The 25,082-nt window shown below is 39.3% G+C and overlaps 3 protein-coding genes across 5 annotated transcripts; 1 reads left to right on the top strand and 2 right to left on the bottom strand.

Annotated features, from left to right (window-relative positions):
• Positions 1 to 412: 412 nt before the first annotated feature.
• LOC104449627 lies at positions 413 to 3,152 on the bottom strand. The gene is made up of 5 exons (XM_010063857.3): positions 2,745 to 3,152; positions 2,480 to 2,550; positions 2,200 to 2,375; positions 1,422 to 1,530; positions 413 to 914 (listed from the first exon to the last, which is right to left on the bottom strand). Exons 1-5 carry the CDS (start codon positions 3,019 to 3,021, stop codon positions 606 to 608), a joined length of 942 nt encoding a protein of 313 aa, XP_010062159.2. The 5' UTR covers positions 3,022 to 3,152; the 3' UTR covers positions 413 to 605.
• Positions 3,153 to 4,670: 1,518 nt separating this feature from the next.
• LOC104449626 (tRNA nucleotidyltransferase cca2) lies at positions 4,671 to 15,367 on the top strand. The gene is made up of 15 exons (XM_039314542.1): positions 4,671 to 5,326; positions 6,612 to 6,742; positions 7,955 to 8,075; positions 8,821 to 8,873; positions 9,587 to 9,636; positions 9,741 to 9,839; positions 10,493 to 10,602; positions 10,790 to 10,917; positions 11,915 to 11,981; positions 12,926 to 13,009; positions 13,198 to 13,260; positions 13,359 to 13,503; positions 14,262 to 14,429; positions 14,688 to 14,785; positions 14,856 to 15,367. The coding sequence occupies exons 1-15, from the start codon at positions 5,027 to 5,029 to the stop codon at positions 14,958 to 14,960; spliced, it is 1,722 nt and encodes a 573-aa protein (XP_039170476.1). The 5' UTR covers positions 4,671 to 5,026; the 3' UTR covers positions 14,961 to 15,367.
• A 1,874-nt stretch (positions 15,368 to 17,241) lies between these two features.
• Positions 17,242 to 22,098, bottom strand: LOC104449625 (putative UDP-glucuronate:xylan alpha-glucuronosyltransferase 3). 3 transcript variants are annotated; one of them, XM_010063854.3, is made up of 5 exons: positions 21,807 to 22,098; positions 21,599 to 21,695; positions 19,808 to 20,017; positions 18,937 to 19,574; positions 17,242 to 18,564 (listed from the first exon to the last, which is right to left on the bottom strand). In XM_010063854.3, the coding sequence occupies exons 2-5, from the start codon at positions 21,655 to 21,657 to the stop codon at positions 17,534 to 17,536; spliced, it is 1,938 nt and encodes a 645-aa protein (XP_010062156.2). In that variant the 5' UTR covers positions 21,658 to 21,695; positions 21,807 to 22,098; the 3' UTR covers positions 17,242 to 17,533. The 3 variants fall into 3 exon arrangements, with proteins under 3 accessions (XP_010062156.2, XP_010062155.2, XP_010062154.2); XM_010063853.3 differs by having other exon boundaries at positions 21,599 to 22,098; XM_010063852.2 differs by lacking the exons at positions 21,599 to 21,695; positions 21,807 to 22,098 and adding an exon at positions 20,573 to 21,282.
• Between the last annotated feature and the right edge of the window lie 2,984 nt (positions 22,099 to 25,082).

Raw genomic sequence — 25,082 nt, 5'->3', positions numbered from 1 at the left:
AGATGCTTCGGCCATGGAGTTTGCAATGGCGAAATTTCAGTCGATTATTGCCACCGATGCATGCTCACCGCCACAGACCAAATATGGCACCAATATTGTCCCCTAAGCGTCGGCGCCAAATTGCAACTTAAGGACTGTAGAATTAAATACGAGAACTATTATTTCACAGAGTAATCACGCTGCTCTCTTTCAATAAATCGGAGCAAAATGTGCGGTCATGTAAGTAAATAAATCTGCATATGGTTGTCAGTTTCCTCTGAAATGACACATATATAATGGTTATTCTCGTTACAAAACTTTATATCAGCGTTCTAAATGGTACAACGCCTTCAATTTGCGTTAAACTTTGATATTTTTATTAATCACTAGATCGACAGGACAACGAAGAATTCACTCTACTGCTGCCATCCAGTTTTCCAGAATCCTATGTTTGAGCTCGACATTTGATAGTGTCAGATGTTACAATTTTGTCCGACAAATCTTTACATATACAGGTTCACAACTCGAAACATCAGCAAAATCGAATAGGGAAAAAGAAAATGAGCTCTTAACTACTGTTCCGAACAGTAAAGACACCTATGCAGGCATGCCATTAAGTAAAATTTTCAGATATCAGAATATAGTCGAACAAGGCGTAAAGAATCGAAGGATGTAGTCAAACGCCATTCCCGTTGCTTTTTATTAAGAGGCCTTCCTTTGCCGGCTTTTTCTCTGTTCGCTCTTACATCGGCTAGACCCCAGGTGCAACATTTGGTCTCCATGTCGACGGAAACAAGTTTGAAGATGCCATCACCTTCCGATGATGAGCCGCTCGAGTCTGTCTCTGCGATGTATTTTACAAACATGGATCGATCCATGAACCGATCAAAATCATGTGGAACGCCAATGACTCTTTCAACGCCAGGAGATGAGACCTGGAAGGATAGCTACTTTAGGCAAGACACGTCAATTACATATGGTGAACTTTTTCTTCAAAAAAACTTGCTTCTAATCACATCTATATATCGTGAACTGTACTTCAAATAAACTCACTTCCTGTCATATCTTCTTGCATGTTCAAAAATCAACAATTTTACTACTCCAGTTCATCAGAATTAGAAACCAGAGTATGTTTAAAAAGCAAGATGGTAATGGGTTAATGCGCATAGGAAACTACCAAGCAAAACAGACACAGACTACGAGTGTCCAACACCACTCCTAATCCTTCAATCTTGCCCTTTTACAGTGCAATGGTCAGTTGGGCCCTATATACCTTAACCCCAGCCCTCTAAATTTGGAACTTCTCCTGTTGCATCAGACATGATCATTCTCATCTCCTCTCGTGATAGATTCATTGAGTTCATCAAGTACCCGCCTGCTCACGAAGTTCAGCATGCAAGAAAGAATGCTCGATACCAGGAACTAGTGAATGAAACAAGTACCTCCAAAGATAAATTCTCTGGTACAGATTTGGCAGCCTCAGCTTCACCTAGACGAGCTCTATAGGTCACAGAAAATGCTTCTATATCTTCTATACTAGGGGAACCAGACCTGAACACATGTTGTGATTGCAGAGAATTACTGAATTAGTTGACAATGCAAACAATAATCACCATCCACATAGAAATGAAACCAACATAAGAAAGTGCGCCAAATTTGTCCTGTCCACTGTAGGAAGGTTTTAAAGCTTGAGTTCAGCATAAGTATGGTTAGGACAGCATAAATATCCTTTAAGAAGCTAATTATATTTAAATTCTGAGGTCATTGCATGTAACTCTTTCTTCTGTCCTACAAGCCCAAGGTGCAGGCAAAGTCTAAGAAGAGCTGCAGCAGAATATGTTTCACAGCAGCTCACTTAATGTTCTTCTGAAAAAAAAAACCAAGTTAGTACAAGAAACATACAGAAGTCGGCAGCATTGCCTAGAACACTAACATATGGGAGAGACAGAGAAAGAGCTCCAATGAGAAGGCATTCCACATACTTTCAGTCTTTCATCATGATATCACCATCAACCCACATGCAATCATCTTTTCTGCCAGTTTGATATAAATGTCTCGACTTATAGAGCTATCAAGGCTGGCAAATTTTTGCCAAGGGAAGAACAAGGCATCCATCGCCTAATTGGACTACCACAAAAAGTGGATGATAACATCCAAACACCAACCGTACCACTCACTCTTGATAGAGCCTCACCCGCATTGGCGTCATTTGGTCATTACCTCTTGGAAAGATTTTCGATGCGAACTTGAATTGTGCAATTCAACAGCGTTTTGAAGGCATATATCTTCAAATCGCCATCAAAAGACCGAGAGACCTCTTGAGCTATCGCTAATGCTTCTTTGTCCCACCAAGTCCCGGCGAGAGAAATCCCACCTCCTCCACCTCCATCCCCAGCCTTGCATACAGTGTCAGGGAAAAGATTAGGTCCATCAAGCAACTTATCAAATTCGTGTCCAAAAAAATTAGAACACGGGCTCTGTTAAAACAGCACTAACTCACATAGACTTCAGCATCATCTTCCAGATACTCATCTTCAAAATTCCTATCCTCATACTCATCATCCAATGCATCTGCACATGAACTAAGACGTCTTGAAGCTCAAATGAAAAGCACACCTTGTCTAGTGAGGTCGCTTCAGAAAATTTCACAATAATTCCCCTGTTCTTCATCACTCACTATGAACAATCCACAATTTGCAAAACTGGGAAAGGCAAAAACAGGGGAGTCGAGGATGAGAAATCGAGCAAACAATCACTTCACTCACCATCATCAAAACCGTCGAAGATGACCGCGTCCTCCTCTTCGTCGACACCCGCCGACACTTCTTCGACGATGGTCGGCTTCAGGACCGGCTCGGGCTGCGAGTCCCGCTTCCTGGCGAGCGACGCGAATGCCCTGTTCGGAGACGGGCGCGCGCGGAAAGAGGATGAGCAATCGTGGGTACGGCGAGAAGGTGGGCGGAAGGCGGTCGCTTCGAGGCCGGAGGGAACAGGAGCGAGCGGGGGCGTCGGTCTCAGCTTCCATGGCGTCACCAAGTTCATCTCTTTTCCTGGGCGTAGTGTAGTCGAAACGGGAGAGGACAGAGCTTCCGTCTCCGATTTTTTTAGCGACGGACCAGGCGGAGGCTTGCTCTCGCCGCTCCGGAACTGGGTAACGACACGCGCCAGTCGATTAAAAATGCGAACTATTTTGCCCATTTCACGTTTCACAGCCCATCAAATGCAAATTGCGCAAGCGGGGAAAATACCTCTAACCCATAACTTAATATATAATGTGATTTTTAAATTTTTAATTTGTTTAATGTGATAACTGAACTTTAGTTCATTTTGCAATGTCGTTTTTCAAATTTTTAATTTGTTTGATGTAGTCTCCATACTTTTAATACATGTTTGATTTAATTTTTGAATTGTGTGAAAATATTTAAACTTGAAGACAACATTGGACATTTTAGCATTAAATAAATTAAAGATTCAGGAACGAGATTGCATATTGAATTAAAATCAATAGGTCATTTGTATAATTATTTTGATTGGCAACAACACATACCCATTTTGTGAAACTTATCTTTGGGTGATATCCATGTGTCCTCGTTTCTCATCATCGTGTCAATAAACTCCATTTTCGTTTGCCTATATCACACTTATTTCATAGTGTCATAAAATATTGTAACCAAGCGTAACTTACACTCACTTGGCCAAAATGCATTGTAATAAAACATAATGGACCTATGAATGTCTGAGGAAAATCAATTGCATTATAAGATTATAAAGTGATTTTATAACTCATTTGGACAGCTCAATTCGTAAAGAGTCCCGTTAGGATAATTGCTAATCAACCTATTAGACGGTCTATATAAAGTGGCTATTTTGTGGCCTCTGTTTTGCCAAATCGCTTTTCTTATTGTTTTCTAAGATTCTCTTGCTCGCAACCAAAGACTCATCGCTGAACTCCATCGTGGTGAACTCATTCTTCAGGTGCCGAAGGCCAATAAAAAATCGACGCGCGTCCATGATTGGCAGGTAAATAAAAGAAAATCAAAATTGAACTTCTGTGATTTCTCTCTCATCTTCCTCCTCCGTCCACCGTCACCTCCTCATTCGGTCACCGGTGGAGTTGCCGGCGCTGCGTCAAGCGGACTACTCCTGTTCGTCGAACGAGCCGTTGCTCGCGGCCTTTCATCCAAAGAGCACCGCCCCTTCCGTGGTATGAAACATCCTCTGTTGTTTTTCATCTTTTGTGTAGAATAAAAGCTTGCTCAGTGGGGGAAGAGAGAGAACCATTCCTTGAGCTCGAGAGTGACACCCATGGCCAACATAATCAGCCGAAGCGACATACGAGGTCGAAGCGGAGAATGCGTTTTCCCATCTGAGTCTCGCTCGGGTCACCAACACGTAGTCGGAGCCGGTGGCTAACGAATCGGATTGGGGATAAAAATATAAACTTTGAGGGAGAGTGAGAGTGGATCGGGAGAGGAGGGTGAATCTGAGATGAGATGGTGAAGATCTGGAGGAACTCGTTGATCTTCCATCTCCAGGACGAGCTCCAGATCTGAGGCCATGGCTTGTCGATGGAAGGCCATGAGTGACGACGGTGCTCTGTGGATGGAAGGTCTCGAGGGATGACGCCGGCGACAAGCAGTAGCGGTCGAACGAAGGAGGTGGCGGCAAATAGTGACGCGCCGGTGACGAGACCTCAGTAGACGGAGGAGGAAGATGAGAGAAAAAACAGAAGTTAAAATTTCGATATATTCTCTTTGCCAGCCATGGACACGTGTCGACTTTTTATTGGCTTTCAATACAAAATATATGTACTTTCCCGTTTAGAAGAGCTTTTCAGTTTCTGCTCGTCTCTGCGCGTCTCTCTCCCGCGCTCGCCGAGGCGCTTCTGCTCAGCCTGTCGTCGCCTCCGCTCGTCGCCGTCTAACGCCTGCCTTCGCCTCCGAAGCGGCTGCCATAGTCATGCTGAGTGCCGAATTCTCCTCGCAACGGAAGGGAAAAGCTGAGTGAACTGAAGCGAGGACGTTTCCGGCATGAGTAAGTGGGGAAAATGAGAGCGTCGTTATTGAACGGCAACAGTTCAGGTCTTTCTCTTAGAAGCATCGTCCGTAGTTGCGATTCTCTTGCTTTGGGAAGCGTTTGGAGTCCTCTTAAGGCGCGAAACCCGACTAAAACAGCGGGACTCTTGAGTTGTGAATCGATGTCAACGAATTCGCCGGTGGTGCGAGTGAAGGCAAAGATCGATTTGGCAGAGAAGGAGAAGATGATCTTTGATAGGCTTCTCGCCACCGTTCGTCATTTCAATCTCCCTACCCAGCTGCGGGTGGCTGGTGGCTGGGTCCGTGATAAGGTTGGTGTATTTGGTAGCGCTGTTCGCTTCGATGTGCCTTTAAGTTCTTTTGCAGTACCAGTCGTGTAAAAGCATGTTGTTTTGTGTTTCTTCTGAGATATTTTGTCCAATTACATGTTTAGTTATAATTAGTTCAAGTTCTTACTTTTCCCTTCCCATAAAACACAGTTTTTTCTTTGTTTGACTGGGGGTTCTTGTTTCTTTGGAGTGCAAATTGTGGAAAATGCTGTGCTTTTGTTATTACTTATGAAATTTTGTTCCTACAATCAGTAGGAACATCAACTAATCGAGGCCTTTATCGTTGTGGTTCCATTGTTTGTTAAAGTACTGGGATTGAGACTGCATTCTTTTGATTATTTAGTCATTGGGCGTTATTCTTGCCCCCCCGTGGGGGGTTACAATTCTCTGGCGATGCAAGTAACAAATCTTTAAGTTTAAGAATGCTAATGGTTGATTTGACCGTCTTTTTTTAATAGATTTAGTGTTGCAAGTTACAACAGTAATGTGAACTTCATAATTTCAAAGGCTGTTTTAGGGAAAAATAGGCATCTGCTAGTTTTTCCGGCAATTGCCTCAGCAGTCAACACTATTAGCCAGTGAAGTAAGATGCTTTCCTAATCCACATGACATATACCTAAATACAAAACAAAACCAAGAAGATGTACTCTTTTAACAAGTCTGTAATAGTCTATTTTCCATGATTACTTGCTGCTTTTGGTGGTTTATTACTCTCAGCCACTGCCATCTTGAGCCAGTTGGGTGCCCTTACGTGTCACGTAATATAGTGACTGATATTTAGACAGGTGAATTACTTCTATGATGAGTCAGGATTCCCTTGGCACCACATTTATGAGTTACTCTCTTGCATATATGCACACATTCACATTATATATGCTATTGATTACTAAATTTGCATCCCCATACCATCATTATAACCTGTTATTGGGCAGTGATGCCCCTTTGCTACAACCCTCAATAAATAGGACCTTTCCCAACCTTCTATGAGGTGCCAGGGTAATTATTTGAGTAGAGAATGATCAAATGTTCCTGGAAAGCCCCCAAGATGCTTTCAAACTGTTATAAATGATTTATTGTCTGTCATTTATAGCAATTTTTTTGCTCAGAATCATTTATCATGTTAAAGCTGGAATTGATTTGTAGAGAATGGGTACAATTATTGCACTTGAATCAACGTGAATGACATTGTGAAATTGGTGGATTTATTGTGTTAAACCTATTCTTTGAAGAAGATGGTGAACAAACTCACGTTTTCTCATCTTTACAGCTTCTAGGGAAAGAGTGTTATGATATCGATATTGCTCTCGATGACATGTTGGGTAGTACATTCGTTGATAAGGTTACCCAATATTTGGCGTCAACGGGGGAAGAGGCACAAGGTCTGGCTGTTATCCGGAGGTACATTGAGCTTTGTGCTTGCCTTTTGCCTTCAAATATTAGCTTTTCATATTTTAATGTATGACTCTGTGATTGGACATGAATTTTATGTGTGAGTGTTGGTCATTGTTTATTCTGCACCAAAAGTTTGTAATTTGAGCAGTGGTTATTTGTTCATCGTGCACTCTATGTCTTACATTGTGATTTCTTCATCGCTGAAAAGGAAAGAAATGTTGTGTTCACTCGAGTATAAATTAAAGAGAAATAGGTCCACAATACTTAGTCAAATAACTAAGACCTTGGGATCAATCAATGCCAGCTGAAAGTGCAAAGGAAGAGGATTAAAAGAGTGTTTTGAAGGCTTAGAGATTGCTGTTTTGAAGATAAAAGACTCTTGATTCTTCATGATAAAACTGTTTCTTTTACTTCATGAAATTTGAAGTGCTAGACATTTTATAGACAGTGGATTCTATATCTTGAATGTGATCGATATGTATATGTTAGGGTTGGCACGCAGGTGGTTTAGGTTGTGCAAGACCCTTGTGGCTTTCATCAATTTTCGCTGGAAACAATCCATTTATATCTGTGTGGTCACACTGCTTTTCACTGACCTCAAAGCACAACCCAAAAACTATTAAATCAAATAAGTCAAAGAAGAGTTCCAATTGCCAATCTCGTGCACATCTTACAAACTCTATATTCCTTCAAAGAAAGACTGTCGTTAGAAGTTGATCACCTCATGATTTGTAAAGCAGTCTGTCAAGAGATAAAGCCACTCTTGGAGGGAATCTACACTTACAAATCGATATTAATTGGCCTCTTAAATATTTCACTTGGGGATTTGAATATGGTTAAGTGTAGAACAAATGGTTCACTCTAAGTGGAATACGGAGTGTTTGCAGGATGATGACATCTTTCAAGAATACCCCTTTTCTGCTACATTTTTTGCCCCTTGATTTTTACATTTTGGTCTCATTATCTGGTAAGGTCTATGGTCTTAGGAGCTCTGTAGAAGGGATTCTCTTTTTCGTCTCCTATAATCTCTTGATTTGTTTGTGTATGTTAGTCATGAAATATGGTTTTGTTGGCATAGTTGAATTTGGAACTTCTTATTACCTGAATATTTTCTCATATCTTCTGATTGAATTAGGTTGTGGTATATTATTGTGGCAGATGCTGTCTCCATTCTAATTGGGTATTTGAAGACATTTTTACATAAATTTAGTTTTGCAGCAACCCAGACCAGTCGAAACATCTGGAAACAGCAAGGATGCGCCTCTATGATATGTGGATAGATTTTGTGAACCTAAGGTCTGAAAAGTACAGTGAGAATAGCCGAATTCCCACCCAGATGGTATGCAGTAGTACAGCTGTTAATTCATCTGTTGTATATTTTCCTTCCACCTGTATCTTTTTATCTTGTTTAGTCATGACTAACTAGACGGTATCATTTCCAGTATATAGGAAAAATAGCTTTTAGTACTTTCATGAACTCATTCTTTTTTAAGGAAAGAAAGACAAGCAAACTAGGGAGGTAATATTAATAGGGCAAGGGCTTGCTCACTCCACTGTGGTACTTGTACTTAAGGAGTGCAAGCCTACAAATGACTAGTACGTAGCTCATAACAACAGTAAAATGACTTGAATTCTGACAATCATATGTCTATTCTTGAACAGTCTTGATCGAGGAACTTTCTTCTAAATTATTTTTCTTTCTTTTGCTAATTCACTTGCGAGACTTGTTGAACAGACAATAGTTTCATATAAGTGTTGAGTATATCATCATAAGATAAGAGGGCCTAAGAATTATCATGAAAGCTAAAAGGAATGAGCTCAAGGCCTCTTATATGTCGTGTCGATGGCCAGTCATTGTTGACATTAGCTTAGTGTTTTCTCTTAGATTGTCAATGCTTGGAGTAAACTTTTGTTTATTTATCGCTCTATCCTCTCTCTCTCTCTCTCTCTCTCTCTCTCTCCATGCACTGGTGCTTCCAATGTGATTGCGCTTTTGTTCAACTATTTATGACCTGAAAATCATGCTAGTTTCTCCGTTGTTACTTACTTTTGTGAATGGTCGTTCAATTTGACTTCTCTTACAGGATTTTGGCACTGCGGAAGAGGATGCTTATAGAAGGGATTTAACTATAAACAGGTGTCTCTTCTGCTTTATGTAACTGATAAATTGCTCTTGGATCAAAATGTTAATCGCATCAGATTCTGTTTATCGCAAAACCATTTTTTTGCTTAGTTTTAGATGGTATTTGATCTAACACCTGTTGGTTAAATCCATCCTGAACGTATCGTCATTCTATTACTCTATAATTGGCACATAACAAATCATTCTATTACTCTGTCCAACCTTATTTCCGGTTATTGAGGTGATTGAATGGTTGTCAATTGTAGCAGATAGTGGACATGGTCTGCTCTTCGGTGAAGTATATGTAGTTCCAAATTTACTGCCCGTTGATCATTAAATGCCAATTAACTAGTTGACAATTAAAGAGGAATGGCTGGTCATTTTGCTTTTCTGGTCAGCTAGCAAGATTCATGGAATGTGCAGTCTTTCATATCTTTATTCAGATATCTCCTTTTTTATAGCTTATAGAGTGGTTTGGCACCACTTCCCGTTCATTAAATTGGGAAATTTGTATGTTAATAAAATTGGATTCTGAAGACTATAATCCTCTCTCCATTTTAGACATGACTAGACATCCAGATAGCTGTTGCTTCTTTATATGTTTAAGAAACGAAGTTTGTTTACTTTATTCTGGTTCTGTACTTCAAACAGCTTGGTTTCTCTTATTCATACCATTCCGCTCTATATTGGTCCAGTTGTTTGATGACCTAAATTTTTATCCGACAAAGATGTTTTACAATATCAACACCAGCTCGCCTTGAAGATTTAACTGGGAGAGGTTAGACTAGATTTTTTGACTTGGTTTTATTTTCAAAGAGAACTTTTTGGGGAATTAAACTATATTAAATTTTTCTGCTCTTCGAATTTTTGTTCACTGTACAGGAATTGACGATCTTAGATCAGGAAAAATTGTGACACCTCTAGCCCCAAAGGAAACGTTTCTGGATGATCCTCTGCGAGTTCTTCGTGCTGTTCGCTTTGGTGCTGTTTTATTCAAATTTTGTTAAGCTTTTGTTTCTTGCGTTTATTTAGTTCTGGATATGCTTATTCAGTGTGCCTGAGACTATTTATTATGCAACCTTTGTCAATTCCATAGCTTGTTGCCTTTGGAGTAGTTGCAAGAATTAACTGCTGCATGTGACTGTCTGCGTACACATGCATGCGCCTAATGCAGTCTTCCTTCTATTCACATCCTTTTTTTTAATGTATAAATGGATGTATTATGTGTGTAAACATGTGACTGCATAAGTAGGGAAGAGGTTCTAATCAAGGAAGTAATGACTGCATGAAATACATATCTACAATAGAGTGTGCTAGAACCATGAGCCTACTGTTTGTACTTTGTTTATGATTCTTTTCTTTCGAAGTCTCTTGGATCCTCTTGCATCCCCACAATCCCTGAATTGAGAGAGCTTAATGCCTTATTCTTAGACGAGCTTCTTAAACCTTGCTTTTTTGCAGCTCATCTTACAAAGAAGCTTTCTTTTTTTCATTCTTTTGCCATGCAATGCAGATGCTCAATTTCTTTGATTTTTTACAAGAGTTTTGTGAGATTAAAAAGGAGCTTTCTGCTACTTTATTTATGGTCTAGTCATCTTTGTGCCTCCATGTTCATCATCTTGTGTTCATTTCAGGCACAAGGTTCAGTTTTACATTGGATGAAGAGCTGAAGAGAGCTGCTGCATCCAATGATGTCAAAGATGCACTTGCAGCTAAAATCAGTAGAGAGCGCATCGGAACAGAAGTATGTGTCTAGAACATTCCTCTATTGGCTGCTTTATCTCAATAAATGTTCTTTGGTGGGAGTTCTTCTTGTACATGTGTTCTTTATCTTTTCTCTGAACTTCTCTGTATGATTTGTATCTCCCGTTTGTTGTTACTTATCATTGATGAGATGGGATCAATGTTTTTCCCTTTCTTTGGTATGGCAGGTTGATCTGATGGTATCGGGCAATGAACCAGTTAAAGCTATTGCTTACATCTATGAGTTGCAATTATTTTGGGTTGTCTTCAGTCTACCTCATGAACATGAACTGACATTGCCACAAGAGTGCGATAGGTTGGTTTTGTGGATTGTTTCTTATGATCATCTAGCTAGACATGATTGATATCTACATATTTGACGCACTGTTAATAATAACGGAGCTTTCAGCAAAATTAGCCTAGGATATCGGCTGTGGCAATCTAATTTATTCCACTTATGTGAATTGTGTCTAGTCTTTAGTTATTAGGAAGAAGAAAATGAGATTTGTGCTTATGAATGTATTGGGAATATGTTACAATTTTGACAAAACTGGTTTGGGAAGGAGACACAGTGGAAACTTTTTGTGACGAGAAAAAATAATAAATATTACTGCAACTTATGGAGGGACCATTTAATGGGCGTAAGAATTTCTGATGCTTTTCCATGTGAAAGATGACTGTTTTGTCTTCATCCTTCTTTTGGCCCCAAGAGATCAGTACACAATTCCTATTTTTTTTATGGTGGCGTCTTCAAAAGCTTCTATGTCCTAAAATCTACCCAATGGGGTCTAGAGGCTAGAGCCTTGTTATTTTCTATAGGACGAACAATTCAAGTGCACTAATGTCTCTTTTGATGTTAGTATAGAAAGATTATTAAGAGAAGAAGGCAAGCTACTAAAACAAACTAAATATACTGTTAAAAGGAAAGACAAATTGATGACATTGAGATAAGGAAGCAAGCTAAAATGATATGAATTAAATCCAAAAGGGACATGTGAAAAGCATCAAGAAAGGCTAACGTTCGAAGTGCTATTCACCTCCTAGAACTCTTCTTGGTTTAGTTGACAGTATCTTTCAAGTTGTTTGGAGGCATTGTAGTCTCTCCACTTTTCTCATGTTTCTTTCCATGATAATTTCAATTAAGGTTGTTCTGTCCCTTTTCTAAGTTGAGTTAGCAATTTTATTTCTGCACAAATTTCCCTGAGCTTCTACTGCTTTTAGTCTTTGACTGTAGAAATTTGTAGTTTCTCTTATTCTCATTGTTGTGTCGGTGCATTGTTGCTTACAGATTGCATCTGTTGGTATATTTCTAGGCTTTGCTTGGCTTATATGGATGCTGCATGGAGCCTTCTGCAGCTAATTGGATCGTTGTCTCTTACTGTGCGTGATGATCCTTGAATTTATGCTATTTCATGTTGGTTCATGCTTGATTTTTGTGTTTTTCATCCAAAAATTTATATGCAGTTAAGTGGCTTTATGGTATTTAAACTACTCTTTGGCTTATAGACTCATGATGGGACGCTTGCTTTTGGTTTCCCAGCGACAGATGAAATAAGCTATTCATGAAACACTCTATGCTTAATCTTTAGGAGAGTTGTGTGATTTTCATTATATTTTGGATGGAAGATGTCATAATATGGCTTGAGAAGTTTTGACTTGATAAGGATCTATTTGAAGCATTTGCTTGCTTGATTATCATAATGATCTTTTACTTTAGCAAAAATAGGCAACTTACGGAGTGGTGATTCGAAATTGGCTATATTTGTTAGCAGGAGATTATTTACTAATTTTAATTAGCTCCATTCATCCTGTCTGAACCAAATTAAATTTTTCAGAATTTATTATTTGCTCAATTATTTTGCTTCCTTGTAGTTCTCATTTATTTCTTTCTGAACCTGCGCTTGATTGACTATTGCATTATGTTGTGGGTTTACTGCAATCAATGTTTCTTTGAGAAAAGAAAATTGTAGAAACATGCAAAGAATTATTTTAGGCATGCTGATCTCCTTCTGCATGCCCTAGCTGCTTGAATCTTATAAGTTCTGTCCTGTATTATAATACGATTACACTATTATATATGGCCACGTTTCTCTTGTTTAGATTTCGTTACTTCTTTCCAGCGATGGGCATTCTCATCTTGATTGGTTGACTAGATTTGTTCTTTTTTTCATGGTCTAGTTGATATAGTTAAGTTCTTGTCTTATGCTTAAGGAAACCGTGTACTTTCTGTAGTCATTGCTTATGCTACCTATTGTTGCATATTCTTCTTGAACTTTCCTTGGAGTAATATGCTTTTGATTACTCAATTTGTATACCTATTTCAGGATGAACAAAGAAGATTGTCCTTGTATGCAGCTCTGTTTTTCCCATTCAGAACCATCACATACAAAGATAACAAAGGAAAGAAGGTACCTTCGTCTTTCCTTTCTTCAATTTGCATTTGCACATATCTTTTGATTGGATTAATGGGTCTTCTCCTTTTACCTAAGAGCTTCAGCTTTTGGATTGGTCTTAAATTGGGAACATAAAGTTATCCCAGTTTTCAGATATTGTTCCCTTTCTATTGCAATCACAGTTATTTAATGTCTTTTTGCAGATTCCAATTGTCAACTACATTTTTCGGAACTCTCTCAAGCGAAAGGCTAGCGATGCTGAGACAGTTAGTTCATAGACACCTGACAAATTTTGTACTTGATAAGCTGTTTATCTTTTACGCAGCTGTGAATAAATAGTAGTTAAAGTCTTTCTCCTTTTAAGGTCGTCAGTGTACACTCTGCTGTGGCGAGACTGCTTAGCTTGATTCCTTTTCTTGAATCAAATGGTGATGGAGAGCTGAATGAAGATGGTATGGGCACTGAATTTCTTGATATCCCTGCTTCATCAAAGCTGCGGGTATTAACAGGTAAAGAATATGTAAGAGCAGTTTTTCTCTGGTTACTTTGAAATTTTTTTGGTCTGCTATCTTTTCACTCAATGAAAGAACAAGAGTAATGAACTAAGCCATCGGGATTCTAGATCTGAAATTTCTTTAAGTTAAAGCACAAGAGATGCAGGGCAGTTATTAATTGACTTATACAGTATTTCCTAGGCATCACCAATCGAAATGATGATATGCACGGTGTTTCATCATGTATTATTTGAAATTCTGTAACAGAAGGGGGAAAGTTCCAGTTGAGGGTAATGGGGAATCATGGATATGTCCTTGGAAATGAGAAGTGCAACAGTATTTGGGAATTGGAATCCTCATCTGTATGTAAAATCTTGGCTGAGATCATCACATTCACATCAAAAATGAAATGGTATTTTGTATATCAATATCTTTATACTGTTCTACCAATACTTACACTGTATCTATTGTGAACCCATTGTGCTTATGACATCAAATTGGACCTAGGCTTCCTTACCTTTTCAGTTTTTTCTTTTTCTTTGCCTTTTTAACCTCAAGATTGTTACTAGACTGTTACCTCCTAGTATGAGTGAACCACATGGATTGTCCACAGAAAAGGTCAAGCATGTTACTTTTGGTGTTGAAATAGTTTAAGAGGACCGTATCTACTTGGTTCACCTTCTTTTTGGTTTGTCATATTTTGTCAATCTGTGCATTATTTTTTAGCGTCATTTTATGGAATACTTATGCAATATGGTTTCTCATCTATGTAGGATTTCTCCTGCGAGAAGTAAAGGATTTCTGGCAAGTAGCATTATTGATTTCTGTGCTGGCTTATCCCTCTCCTATTGGCTGCTCTGAAGATGCCATGTTAAAGCACAATGAATTAGACAAGAGAAAAGAGGTGTTCCGGGCAGTTGAGAATGCTATTCTCACATTAGGTATGTCTAGAGGTCCTTTGCTTCCTTTGTCTTACAAGAGTTCATCCATGCGTTGTGGATTGCTCAAGGATTTATGCTCTGACCCCTCCCTGTACATTGGTACTTATGAGAAAAGACACCCAGAGAATTTGAGTTTGCATGGTGTACTTTCTGCATGAATTCAACTTTAAAGAGTTTCTGTGGAATCTTTTGGAAGTGTAGTCTTGGGATTTGTTTTGAGCATTGTTCCGATATACACACCATTTGCATGATATGCAGGCCTAGAAAAAATATGGGAAGTGAAGCCTTTAGTCACTGGAAAGGACATTATGAATATTCTCCAGCTCAAATGTGGAGGTCCATTGGTTAAAGAATGGGTAAGCAATACTTTTCCGCACCAATCTACTGAACTATGAAATTGAAGCTGACTTGTTATTTCTTTTTCAGCAACAAAAGCTACTTGCATGGCAGCTGGCAAACCCGGCCGGAACTGCAGATGAGTGCCTCGAATGGATGAGGCAAACTCATTCGAAGCGAATAAAAATGGAGTGAATTGAGGGAAAGGTCTGCGCAAGCTATGGCATTTTTTTGTAGTTCAAACATGTTTCGCAAGGTCTAGAACTCACCATGGCTTGTCCTGAAATGCGTGGAAACTTTACAGCGTACGACATCAGAAGACTAGTTTCGAAATTACGTTGATGACTGGCCGGTTTAGGATGTAAATTCGAAGGCTGTTGGTGGAATTAACATTGAAATTTTGACTACCAATATCCTGTTTTACAGGAGAAAGATTATGCGTCTGTTATGGTTAGATACATCATCTCCAGTTAATACCAAAGAGCACACCGTCTCCTCCCGCGCGAGCATGGATTTTGTGGAACACGAAAGATTATGCATGCATAACTGCATTGTATGAGCAGTGGTGAAATTGAAAATGGTAGAACACAATTTTTGCTTAATGGCTTTTAGCTTCTTGTTATTATGATCGACCGTCCATCTGGGTCTTCATCTTGATCAAATAATTTACACATCCATTCCCTTGTGCTTAATAATATCAGAAAGTAGATTTTCTAGCATATGCACATCTCCAGTGTGCGGCTTATGTGGTTCGCTCCATACTAATTCGTAGTTTCAAAAGACCGATGGTGGAGATCCGGGAACTACTATGATACAAATTGTCAGCCTTGCGCGCTGATGATCAGGTCGGCTATACGTGTTTGCAGGTCACGTTTGTATCGATATAAGGGTATATTGAGAATTATTTGATTAATCGTGTTTATTTTGACCACGTATAGGTCATGACAACACTAACTGGTTAATTGATTATATAAAACTAATTCCGTATCTCACGGGTTGTCACAAACGCGATTAGTCTCTTGTCAAGATGAAATTGAACGAACCCAATGAACCTCATTCCAGGTACGCTAACTTTTGGTACGTGTGTGAATTATGTTATCGTGTCAGTATGAGAAATTGCTACCATTACTCGTGTCGACATTTGCAGCTGGTTTTTGGCATTTTTAAGGGTGGGGTAGTTTGGGTTTGGCCACTGGATTTGTTGTGATCTATTGACCAAAGTCAACTTCAATTGACCGGAAAGAGGATTTATCACTGTCGGGAAACAAGCGGCAACCAATCCACGCTAACATTTACTAATTATAGATTTGTGTCCTCAAACGTACTGCCGATCTGTAGAAAATGTTCACCACTAACAACTGATGCATTTAACAATATACTGAATTTATTGCACTTTCAATAATTTACAAAATATACTAGCTATTTACCATCGTCGATTTTTCATATAAAGTATAGGAAGGGTAATCGTCGTATGCAGTACAAGAAGTAGTACAGCTACCGTATTGCGAACGTTTCTAACTTAAAGTAGTGCCATCACTATAGAAACATTTGCTAACATACTCAAATCTACTAGACGTACTAAACTTGCTTCTATAGTATCAAGAAGTCGGTGTTTTTTGGGGCTGAGCACGCCTTGAACAGTACCATACCTCTAAACTATAACTTAATATATAATGTGGATTTTAAATTTTAAATTTATTTAATATGGTAACTGAATTTTAGCTCATTTTATGATAGCGTCTTTGAATTTTTTAATTTGTTCAATATAGTCCCCAAATTTTTTGTACATGTTTAATTTAATTTCCAAATCATGTGAAAATGCTTAAAGTTGTCTTCAAACTTAAATTAATAGAAAGACAATATTGGACATTTTCATATAAAAATAACTTGGAGACTAAATTAAATATTTAAAAAAAAATTATGGACCGCATTAAGTAGATTAAAAATTTATGGACAAAATTGAATATTGGGTCAAAATCTATATGTCATTTGTGTAATTATTTCAATTGTTAGCAACACATCCCAATTTGTGAAACTTATCCGATATCCTTGTTTCTCGTCGTCATGTCAATAAACTCCGTTGTCCTTTGCTTATGTCACCCTTATTTTAAAGTGTAGTAAGATACTGTAACCAAGTGTAATTTGCACCCACTTGGCCAAAATTCATTGTAATAAAGCATAATCGACCTATGAATGTCCAAGGAAAATCAATTGCATTATAAGATTATAAAGTGAGCTTATAACCCAATTCGTAAAGAGTCCCGTTAGAATAATTGCTAATCAACCCAGTAGACGGTCTATCTAAAGTGGCTATTTTGTGGCCTCTGTTTTGCCAAATCGCTTTTCTTATTGTTTTCTAAGATTCTCTTGCAAGCAACTAAAGACTCATCGCTGGACTCCATCGTGGTGAACTCATTCTTCAGGTGCCAACACCGATAATTACATTAGAAAGTTATAAACAGTCATGGCATATTAATTTGAATTGATCCTCTTGCGGTCTATCTGCAACACTTTAAAATCACGAAACAGAGCTCGTCCGCCCCAAGTGTCAAACCTGGTTCAAAGGATTCTGCCAGGTGAATTTCCAAGAAATGGAATGTATTTCACTATTGAGTATGCGATTTGAATTCATTACACACATCGGAAGGATGCGACCCGGCAAGGCTGCAATGTTTATGTAGTATTCGATTGGAACTGTAACTATTTGATGATCCGAGTCCCTGTATGATTTGCACAAAATGGAGGCGAAGATCGGAAGGGGGTCAGGGTCATAAAGAAGGGAGGGATGATGTACTAATCGCAGGCAGTGAGGGAGTGACGGTCGCATTGTCGGTCCAGTTCTTTTCGCCCCAATGCCACAACATGCTTTCCCAGAAACAAAACTTCTCGAAGCATGTCTTTAGACGTTCGTCTTTTATCTTGATCTTCCAGTGACCGTCTGTGTAGTTCCCTTTCTCGGCTTGCCTTCGGTCCCACTCCAAACCCGCCTTCTGCTTCGAACGAAGCAAGCAGAACTTGTGCAAGTTCTCCGGCATGGCGTCGTGGACCTTCCACCACGTCCGGTGGGCGACATCGCTCGCAAACTCCTGCAGGATGTCTACATTCCAGTTGCAGTCGTAGTCCCGGAAGCATAGCCATGGTTTGTTACCGAGATAGTGGAGGACGTAAAGGATTGGAGGATCGGCACCAAACAGACGTGTTTTCATCTCCTTCTTCTCCACCTCATCGCCTTCCCAAAAGTGCTTCAAGAAGTTCATGTGCTTAGGGATCCGATGCCACCAGGTGAATATTTCATTAAGATACCCCTGATCCCCACCATTGTAGGACTCGATTTCGTTAATGTGATCCATAAGCAGCTGGAATGTACAATTTGATGGCTCGACCACCATCACACCAGAGTTGAACAGAGTAGCATTATTGCCGGTTGCAGATATTTCGGGCATTTCAAACAGGAAATCAATATTCCTGAGGATAAGCAAGTCAGCATCAATGAAAATGATCTTGTCGTAATCGGTCAGCTGCCAAAGCCGAAATTTGCTGTAGTTCCACTCGTTATACGCGTCTTTTTCAGCTTTTGGATTCCTGATTCTCTGGATCGTGTGGATTTTCCACCCTGCTTCCTCCAAACCTTTGCGGTGATAGTCACTGATGGTTTTATCAACAAGTATCACAAGGTCCCGCGTAGAACCAGCCATGCGAATGCTTTGAGCTGCTGCGATGGCACCGCAAACGTAGACATGAGCAGAGTGCAGGATTGTAGCATATGCTTCTCGATGTGCCCTTTCTGAGTAAAAGTGCCCTGTCAAAATGAACAATCCAATCAGGGTGAAAAAAGAAAAAGAAAACCAAAAGAGAAGGGAATGCAATTCTAGGCTATTTGCATTCTCTGAAACTGATTCATCAAGTTCTTAGTTCACTTTGGCAGTAATCATCCCAGGTGTCACACTGGCAGATATCAAATTCCTACCCCAAATTACTTCTCACAATTAACATTTTGCAGGATTCTGTGCAATCATGCTTTGGATGTGTCTATATTGGCCAAATGGCTTGATGCCATGCAGAATCCGGTTTAAGAACTGGCTAGGTGGAATGTGGGAGAAGAAAAGGCTGTTCACTTCGCACAAAAATTTTGAGAAGAAGGAGATCATAACATGATAAAGAAGAAGCTGACCTTTAGCCTTAAGAGGCACCGCTAGTTCACATGACCCAACAGGAAGACGAGCCTTTTCTCTCAGTTTATTTAGGTCAGGCTCATACAGCCAAACATTCCCTTTGCGAGTGATAAGTTCCTTGCAAGTGAAGAGATTTGGAATTGGAAAGCATTCAGTAACAAAAAGCACGCGCACTGGATGATAACCCTTAGCAGAAGCAGCAAGTCTGGCTGCTGCAAGTTGCAAATGGAGACGAGCCACGTCTCTTGACCACCTCCCTGCCTTATTACATGGAAGCTTGACGGCAATAAGATCAAGACGTGGTTTTCCAGGAACCTGAAGCTGAGGCAAAAAAGGACAAGTAGGGACCTCAAATTCTTCTTCCTCATCTATCCATTCAGGATAGAGCGACTCCCAGGTTACGTTGTAAGCCACATGTTCCAGGTGTAATATGACATGCTCGGGATCAGGGAATAGTTGCTTCCATTTATCAATTTCGTTTTCATTAAAGTTCAACAGACCAACACCTTGATACTCATTCTTATCAGTCAGCTTCTCAACAGAAGTTGAGATCTGATCCCAATTAATGTCCAGCAATGACGCATAGCGGAGATCTGCACCGGCAGTCTCTCTTGTCCATCTACCAATGAGACTTGGCCTGCAGGAAATCTAGATTAGTAAAGCATCACCATATCGAAGTGTGTGCATAACACGTATTTAACTATATATAGTACAACAATGAAGTCAAACTTGGAAAAACTGTATATGTCTAATCCCTCTAGCCCAACCCACAGGTAAAAAAAGAGAGGAAAGTAACAGTTCGCACCCAAAAAAGTAACAAGAAAAAGAAAAAACTTTCACTCTGATGGAGGATTGGTGCACAAGAATTACCGAGATGAAGAACTAGTGGGATGATCTGTATTATAAATTGCCGGAGAACAATAGAGTGTCAGAAAAGTTCCCAGTAAAATGATAAGCAGAACAACTTTCAAGGTTGATATCTTGCAGTTCAAATTCCTTGCTTGGATGGGTAAATAGAAAGCTTTCTCAACACCTTTGAAATATTTACTCCTTTGGAACCTTCTCTTAAATGTCTCGTCACTGCACCAAGAAGACAGCAGTGAACATGTATCCTGGAATGAGTGAAAGACAACACAAATAAATAAACAACAAACACGGGTCAATGTTGATAAACCAACACAAGCTGGAAGCTTTATAAGAGTTGTCAATCATTCAGAACACAAATTTCAACAAAGGTGAACATCATTCGAGAAGGTGAACTTAATACCACAGGCATTCTCTCCCTATTATAGTGAGAACGCCTGCAAGACACCAATCAGTGACCATTTACTTCTTGCACAAACATTTTCCTCCATAACTTGATAAATGTACACACAAGTACCAACTATTATGTATATACAGCTTCTGAGCAAAATGCGATCCCTTTCCGAAACCTTACTTCTTGAATTCTTCAAATCATTCGAAGAGAAACTTAACGAGAGAAGCAATAGCAGAAACAAGGCAGAGGTCTGAAATATTTGATTTCGGTAGCATATTACACATACTAAACAGGAGATGAAACACAAAAAAAAACATTTTATATTCCAAATCAAGATGCTAGGACCACTAACATAAGCACAAGAATAAAGTGCTAACAGCGATAGAAAACTTAAGCAGGAGGCAGAACATAATCTGGATTGATGGAAATAGCATGCCATGGCAGTGTATGAGCACACAAGATTAGTCTGTTCTCTGTATGTAGGAACTGATGCTGCGAAACTGGAGGGTACACATTTTTCTCTCCCCTTAGCAAAGAAGAAACGGACAAATTGACAAGGTACACACTACTTCAGATTTTGAAACAATCAAACAAATAAATTCCAATTTGTATTGCTGTCCTTTCTCAACCCAACAACCCCTTCCCAACCACCGCAGGATATAAATAATTGGCTATGTAAACAACAACAACAAGGCAGCTTGATAATTAGACAATGATGAGCCATTATTAACTTAAAAGCATCGTACCTACCTTAATCTGTCATAATACTATCCCATGGCATTATTCAAACAATTTAACTTCTCCACCCTCCAAAATTAATAAGTCAAATGGTGTCCAGAAAATTGAACATCGAACGTGTAAGGATAAAAATGCTGGACAAGTTCTGAACTGATTTGCAGAATTCACATTTTTCCAACCCAAAACCAACTCCGATTGAGAATTTCAAACAGACAAGACATCGATTTCGGCATTCCCGACAATTTCCAATCTCGAAACGAAAATCGATCAAGCTCGTCTAAGTCTTCCGCCACATAGCGCAGTAAGCAAACCTACATCGTTGCTCAATCGATTGCAAAAGCTCTAGCAACTAAACAGCTCACCAAACAAATTGATCTCAGCCAATAAAAAGGAGGAGACCAAGTCGCCGCCGGTAGGACAGCCCATCACGCAAAAGAAAGGGTCCAACGCCAATTCAACTCCCAAAACCACCAATGTGATCTCGACAGTGACTCGATACTGCTCAGCAAAACAGAGGGGTCGAGTTCATCGGCAAGAAGCAATTTTTTTAACTCTACAAGCCTAAATGGACATAACCCACATGAGATAGCACAAAGCAAAATGGATCGGCTGACACACACACAAAAACACCAGAGAGAGAGAGAGAGAGAGAGAGAGAGGCCGACTTGGAGGAAGTAGAGAGTCGGTGCCTGGGCTCGATGGAGCCTGGGGAAGGTCCTCTCATCCTCCGACGGTTCAGTGGCGGCTCGGTGGAGGCACCACCTGCGTACCCACAGAACAAGAATCAGCCAAAAGGACAAAAGAGAGACAGAGAGAGCCCCTTAGAAAACAGTAAAAAAGAAGAAGGAAGAACAAATGCAAGAGAGCTCATACAAAAACCGTTGCCTTCCTGCAATTCGAGGAAAGAGAGAGAGAGAGAGAGAGGGGTTGACACACGATAACAAGCAAAGTGCCGAGCGAGAGAATAGCTGTCTCGTTGCCTCTTTAATTTAAGGTTTTGGCAATGACAACGTCGTCCCGACTTCTTCAAACCCTCCGAAGCTCTATAAACAAAGGAGGCAAAAATTCCAAATGGTCAAATGTCCAAAATCGGTGGCGGCCACTTGCGCTTTACCATTTCCGCTTCCTAACATTCTCCGCCTCCAGAACCCATTATTTAATTCGTCCTCCCCTGTCCGCGTTTCGGTAAAAATCCCATCTTTGTTCTCATTAAAAATCGGCATGAACGCTGCTGACACGTCGTGACGGGGGGCAATTATTGCGGCATCGACTGGGACGTGAATAAAAATATTGTTCCCGGGGTGGAGGTGGCGATCATGGGAACAGTGCTCGCACATTCCAGTTGGGGGGATTCCCAAGAGCAGTCAGATGGATTTGGAGGAAGCTTAACAGAGATTTCTCCAGTAATTCCCCCGAGTAAATTAATCGTGGTCGGTGCAGATGGAAAATGTTGGTACTTGGTAGGGTTTCGTGCGTTTTGAGCCCCCCCTTGTTTATGGACTTCCATTTGCAAACCGTACGATCTGTTCCGATTCCTCCTCGCATTGGGGCGGTGGGGGGGCGGTCCCCCGATTGACCATTCGGCTCGTGCCGTCGCGTAAAACCGGAGGTTACCGGGATGCGCGGGCTCATGCTCTTTGAGCGAGCTGCTGGTTGGGTTAGGGAAAATCGGCAATGCCGTGATAATTCCATGTCGACATACGCACAACGTGATTTGACATGAACACAATTTAGAAGCTAATGAGTCGACACCACTCGGTTCTTGTGGTGTGATTTAAAATGATAGGTTAATGACTCGACATAATCACATGACCCATTAAAACACCAAATCAACTCGCCAACGTGAGAGTCATATGAATTATCCTTAGTTTCTCATATAATGCATGTTCATAAAATCTAACAATTTGTCAACATTGAATCAAATAGAAAAAAAACATATTCATAGTCAATGAAATATCATTATCTTAAACTCTTTATTGTGAATAACGTGGAAAGAATAATATTTTAAATTGATAGTATCTCAAATAAATATTTATATATCATGTTAATGCTAAACTATTAATTTAAATGAGTTATATGAATCAATTTTGTATATGACAGGTTCGACGCAAACATGATAAATTACCAGTCATATTTCACGAGTTGATATGAAATTGACCCAAACACAACCAACCTTAACTTAGTTCCTCTATTTTTTTGTCATGTTCAAATTGTGTTATGCCGTGTTAAAAATTGCCAACCCAACTTAGTTAAATTGGCATAACTAACTGCTAAGACAAAAAAAAAAAAATCATCATAATTAGTTCATTTTAGTTTAAAAAGTTCAATGTGCCTTTGTTAAAAAAAATTTAAAAAAAATATTTATCTAAGTGGATCTAACAATGATGGAGTAAGTTTAGTTTCAAAGCTGTTTTGTTTAGACAATAAGAGAGTTATCTTCGAGAGGTAACTTTTCCTAAACATGAGCTTTATGTCCTAAGCTTCAAGGTAAAGTGATTTGTTATGATTACATTTGTTTACCCATTTACAATAAGTTAAGCTTTTTCTTTAAAAATAAATATTGACTTGTCCCATTATCATGTTCCACATGTGATCCCATTACTATGGTCCCATTCACACGATATTTAGGATGTGTGAGGATCATCGATTTATATGGAGGGAGGGAGTGTTATTAAATTCGCCATGCAAATTCATTTTGGTTGTCTGAATAGGTGGTCTTTGTATTAACTAAATTGACTTTGATTGCCCTGCATATGCGATGTTGTGATTAATGGATGTGTCATCTCAAAGCAATAATTGTGTGTGTGTGTGTATATATATATATATCATATCATATAAAAACGGGGTTAATTCAAAAAAAAAGCACCAACTTTAGGTTGATGGACAAATATGGCCCAAACATTTTTTTGTCTCGTATAAAAGCACCAACTTTAGGTCAATGGACAAATTTGGCTCAAACTCTTTTTTGTCTCGTAAAAAAACAAAACACAAACGTGTGTGTATGGAAAAAAAAATCATCAACTTTCACTAAATAAATCTACCCTTAACTTATATTCATTGATTGTCCTTAATCCATGTACACTTGTTGGCTAACACCATCCATTTTCTTCTTGTTTGAGCCATAGCTTGAAGAATAACAATGAAACTATGCCATCTCCTATACTTCACTAGCAAGTAAAAAAATCTCCCGATTGAATTTCTCTCGCTATATAGATCACCCGCCTTGTCAAGAGAAACCATGGATCACAACTAGAACCTTTTCTCTTGAAATAAGGTTAACTTCAAATAGAAAGTTAATAGTAAATGTTAGATTTTGGATAGGAGTGAAAGTTTGTTATTTTTTATGAGACAAAATAAAAATGGGGCCAATATAAAATTTGTGCTCATATAAAAACGTGATGTGGATGAATTAGTAATTGACACGTCCTTGTGAATAGGACTTGTAGGCTAGGAGATAACATAGAAAAGGAGATTTTAGGAACTTGGTAAACCACTGTGTCCCCCTCGATTCGAACCTAATCCAGGTAGACAAGACGAGCTAGGTCTGGTCAAAGGCCATGTGTTGTTAGGCAGTCTCCCCCCACCCGAACGAAACTGGCCGCTCTTTTTAAAGTAAATATTGAATTAGGGAGCTAATCAGTGTGGCGAGCGGCCCAATTAATGATGAATGATTCCATCTCAATGATGGGATTTAAAGTATTCCCGTGCAACTAAACGACACGATAAGAACTTGCTAACCACCGCCAGCCAGTATCTGAGAATTTAGTATTAATACCACCTGCCCCCTACTTTGATCAATATGTACAGCTTCATAATTAATTAATAAAAGATTAATAAGTTTAATCAGATGGAAAAAAAGAAAAACGGTTAATATCATTTCTTTCTTTTTATTATTACCAGTGAAGGTACTAATCATCTGGAGAGCAGAATATTTTGTCGTTGCTTCAAAATAACGAAAAACACAAACACTTATCCGAAATGTTGAAAGAAAATGAGAGAAGGAACATTGGAAGGTTTTGCGTAGAAAATTTGTTTTAGTTTTGACGAAGACATTGTACTGAGGGGTAATTTTTGGAAAATATTTTGCGAGATGAATGACTTGACCTTCTGGCCACATCACATTTTTTGGAACCAATCTCATGAATCACT

The sequence above is a fragment of the Eucalyptus grandis genome, chromosome 6, assembly GCF_016545825.1.
Source record: "Eucalyptus grandis isolate ANBG69807.140 chromosome 6, ASM1654582v1, whole genome shotgun sequence".
Taxonomy (NCBI): domain Eukaryota; kingdom Viridiplantae; phylum Streptophyta; class Magnoliopsida; order Myrtales; family Myrtaceae; genus Eucalyptus; species Eucalyptus grandis.
The sequence above is the reverse complement of the archived record's forward strand: the minus strand, read 5'-3'. Positions and strand labels throughout refer to the sequence as shown.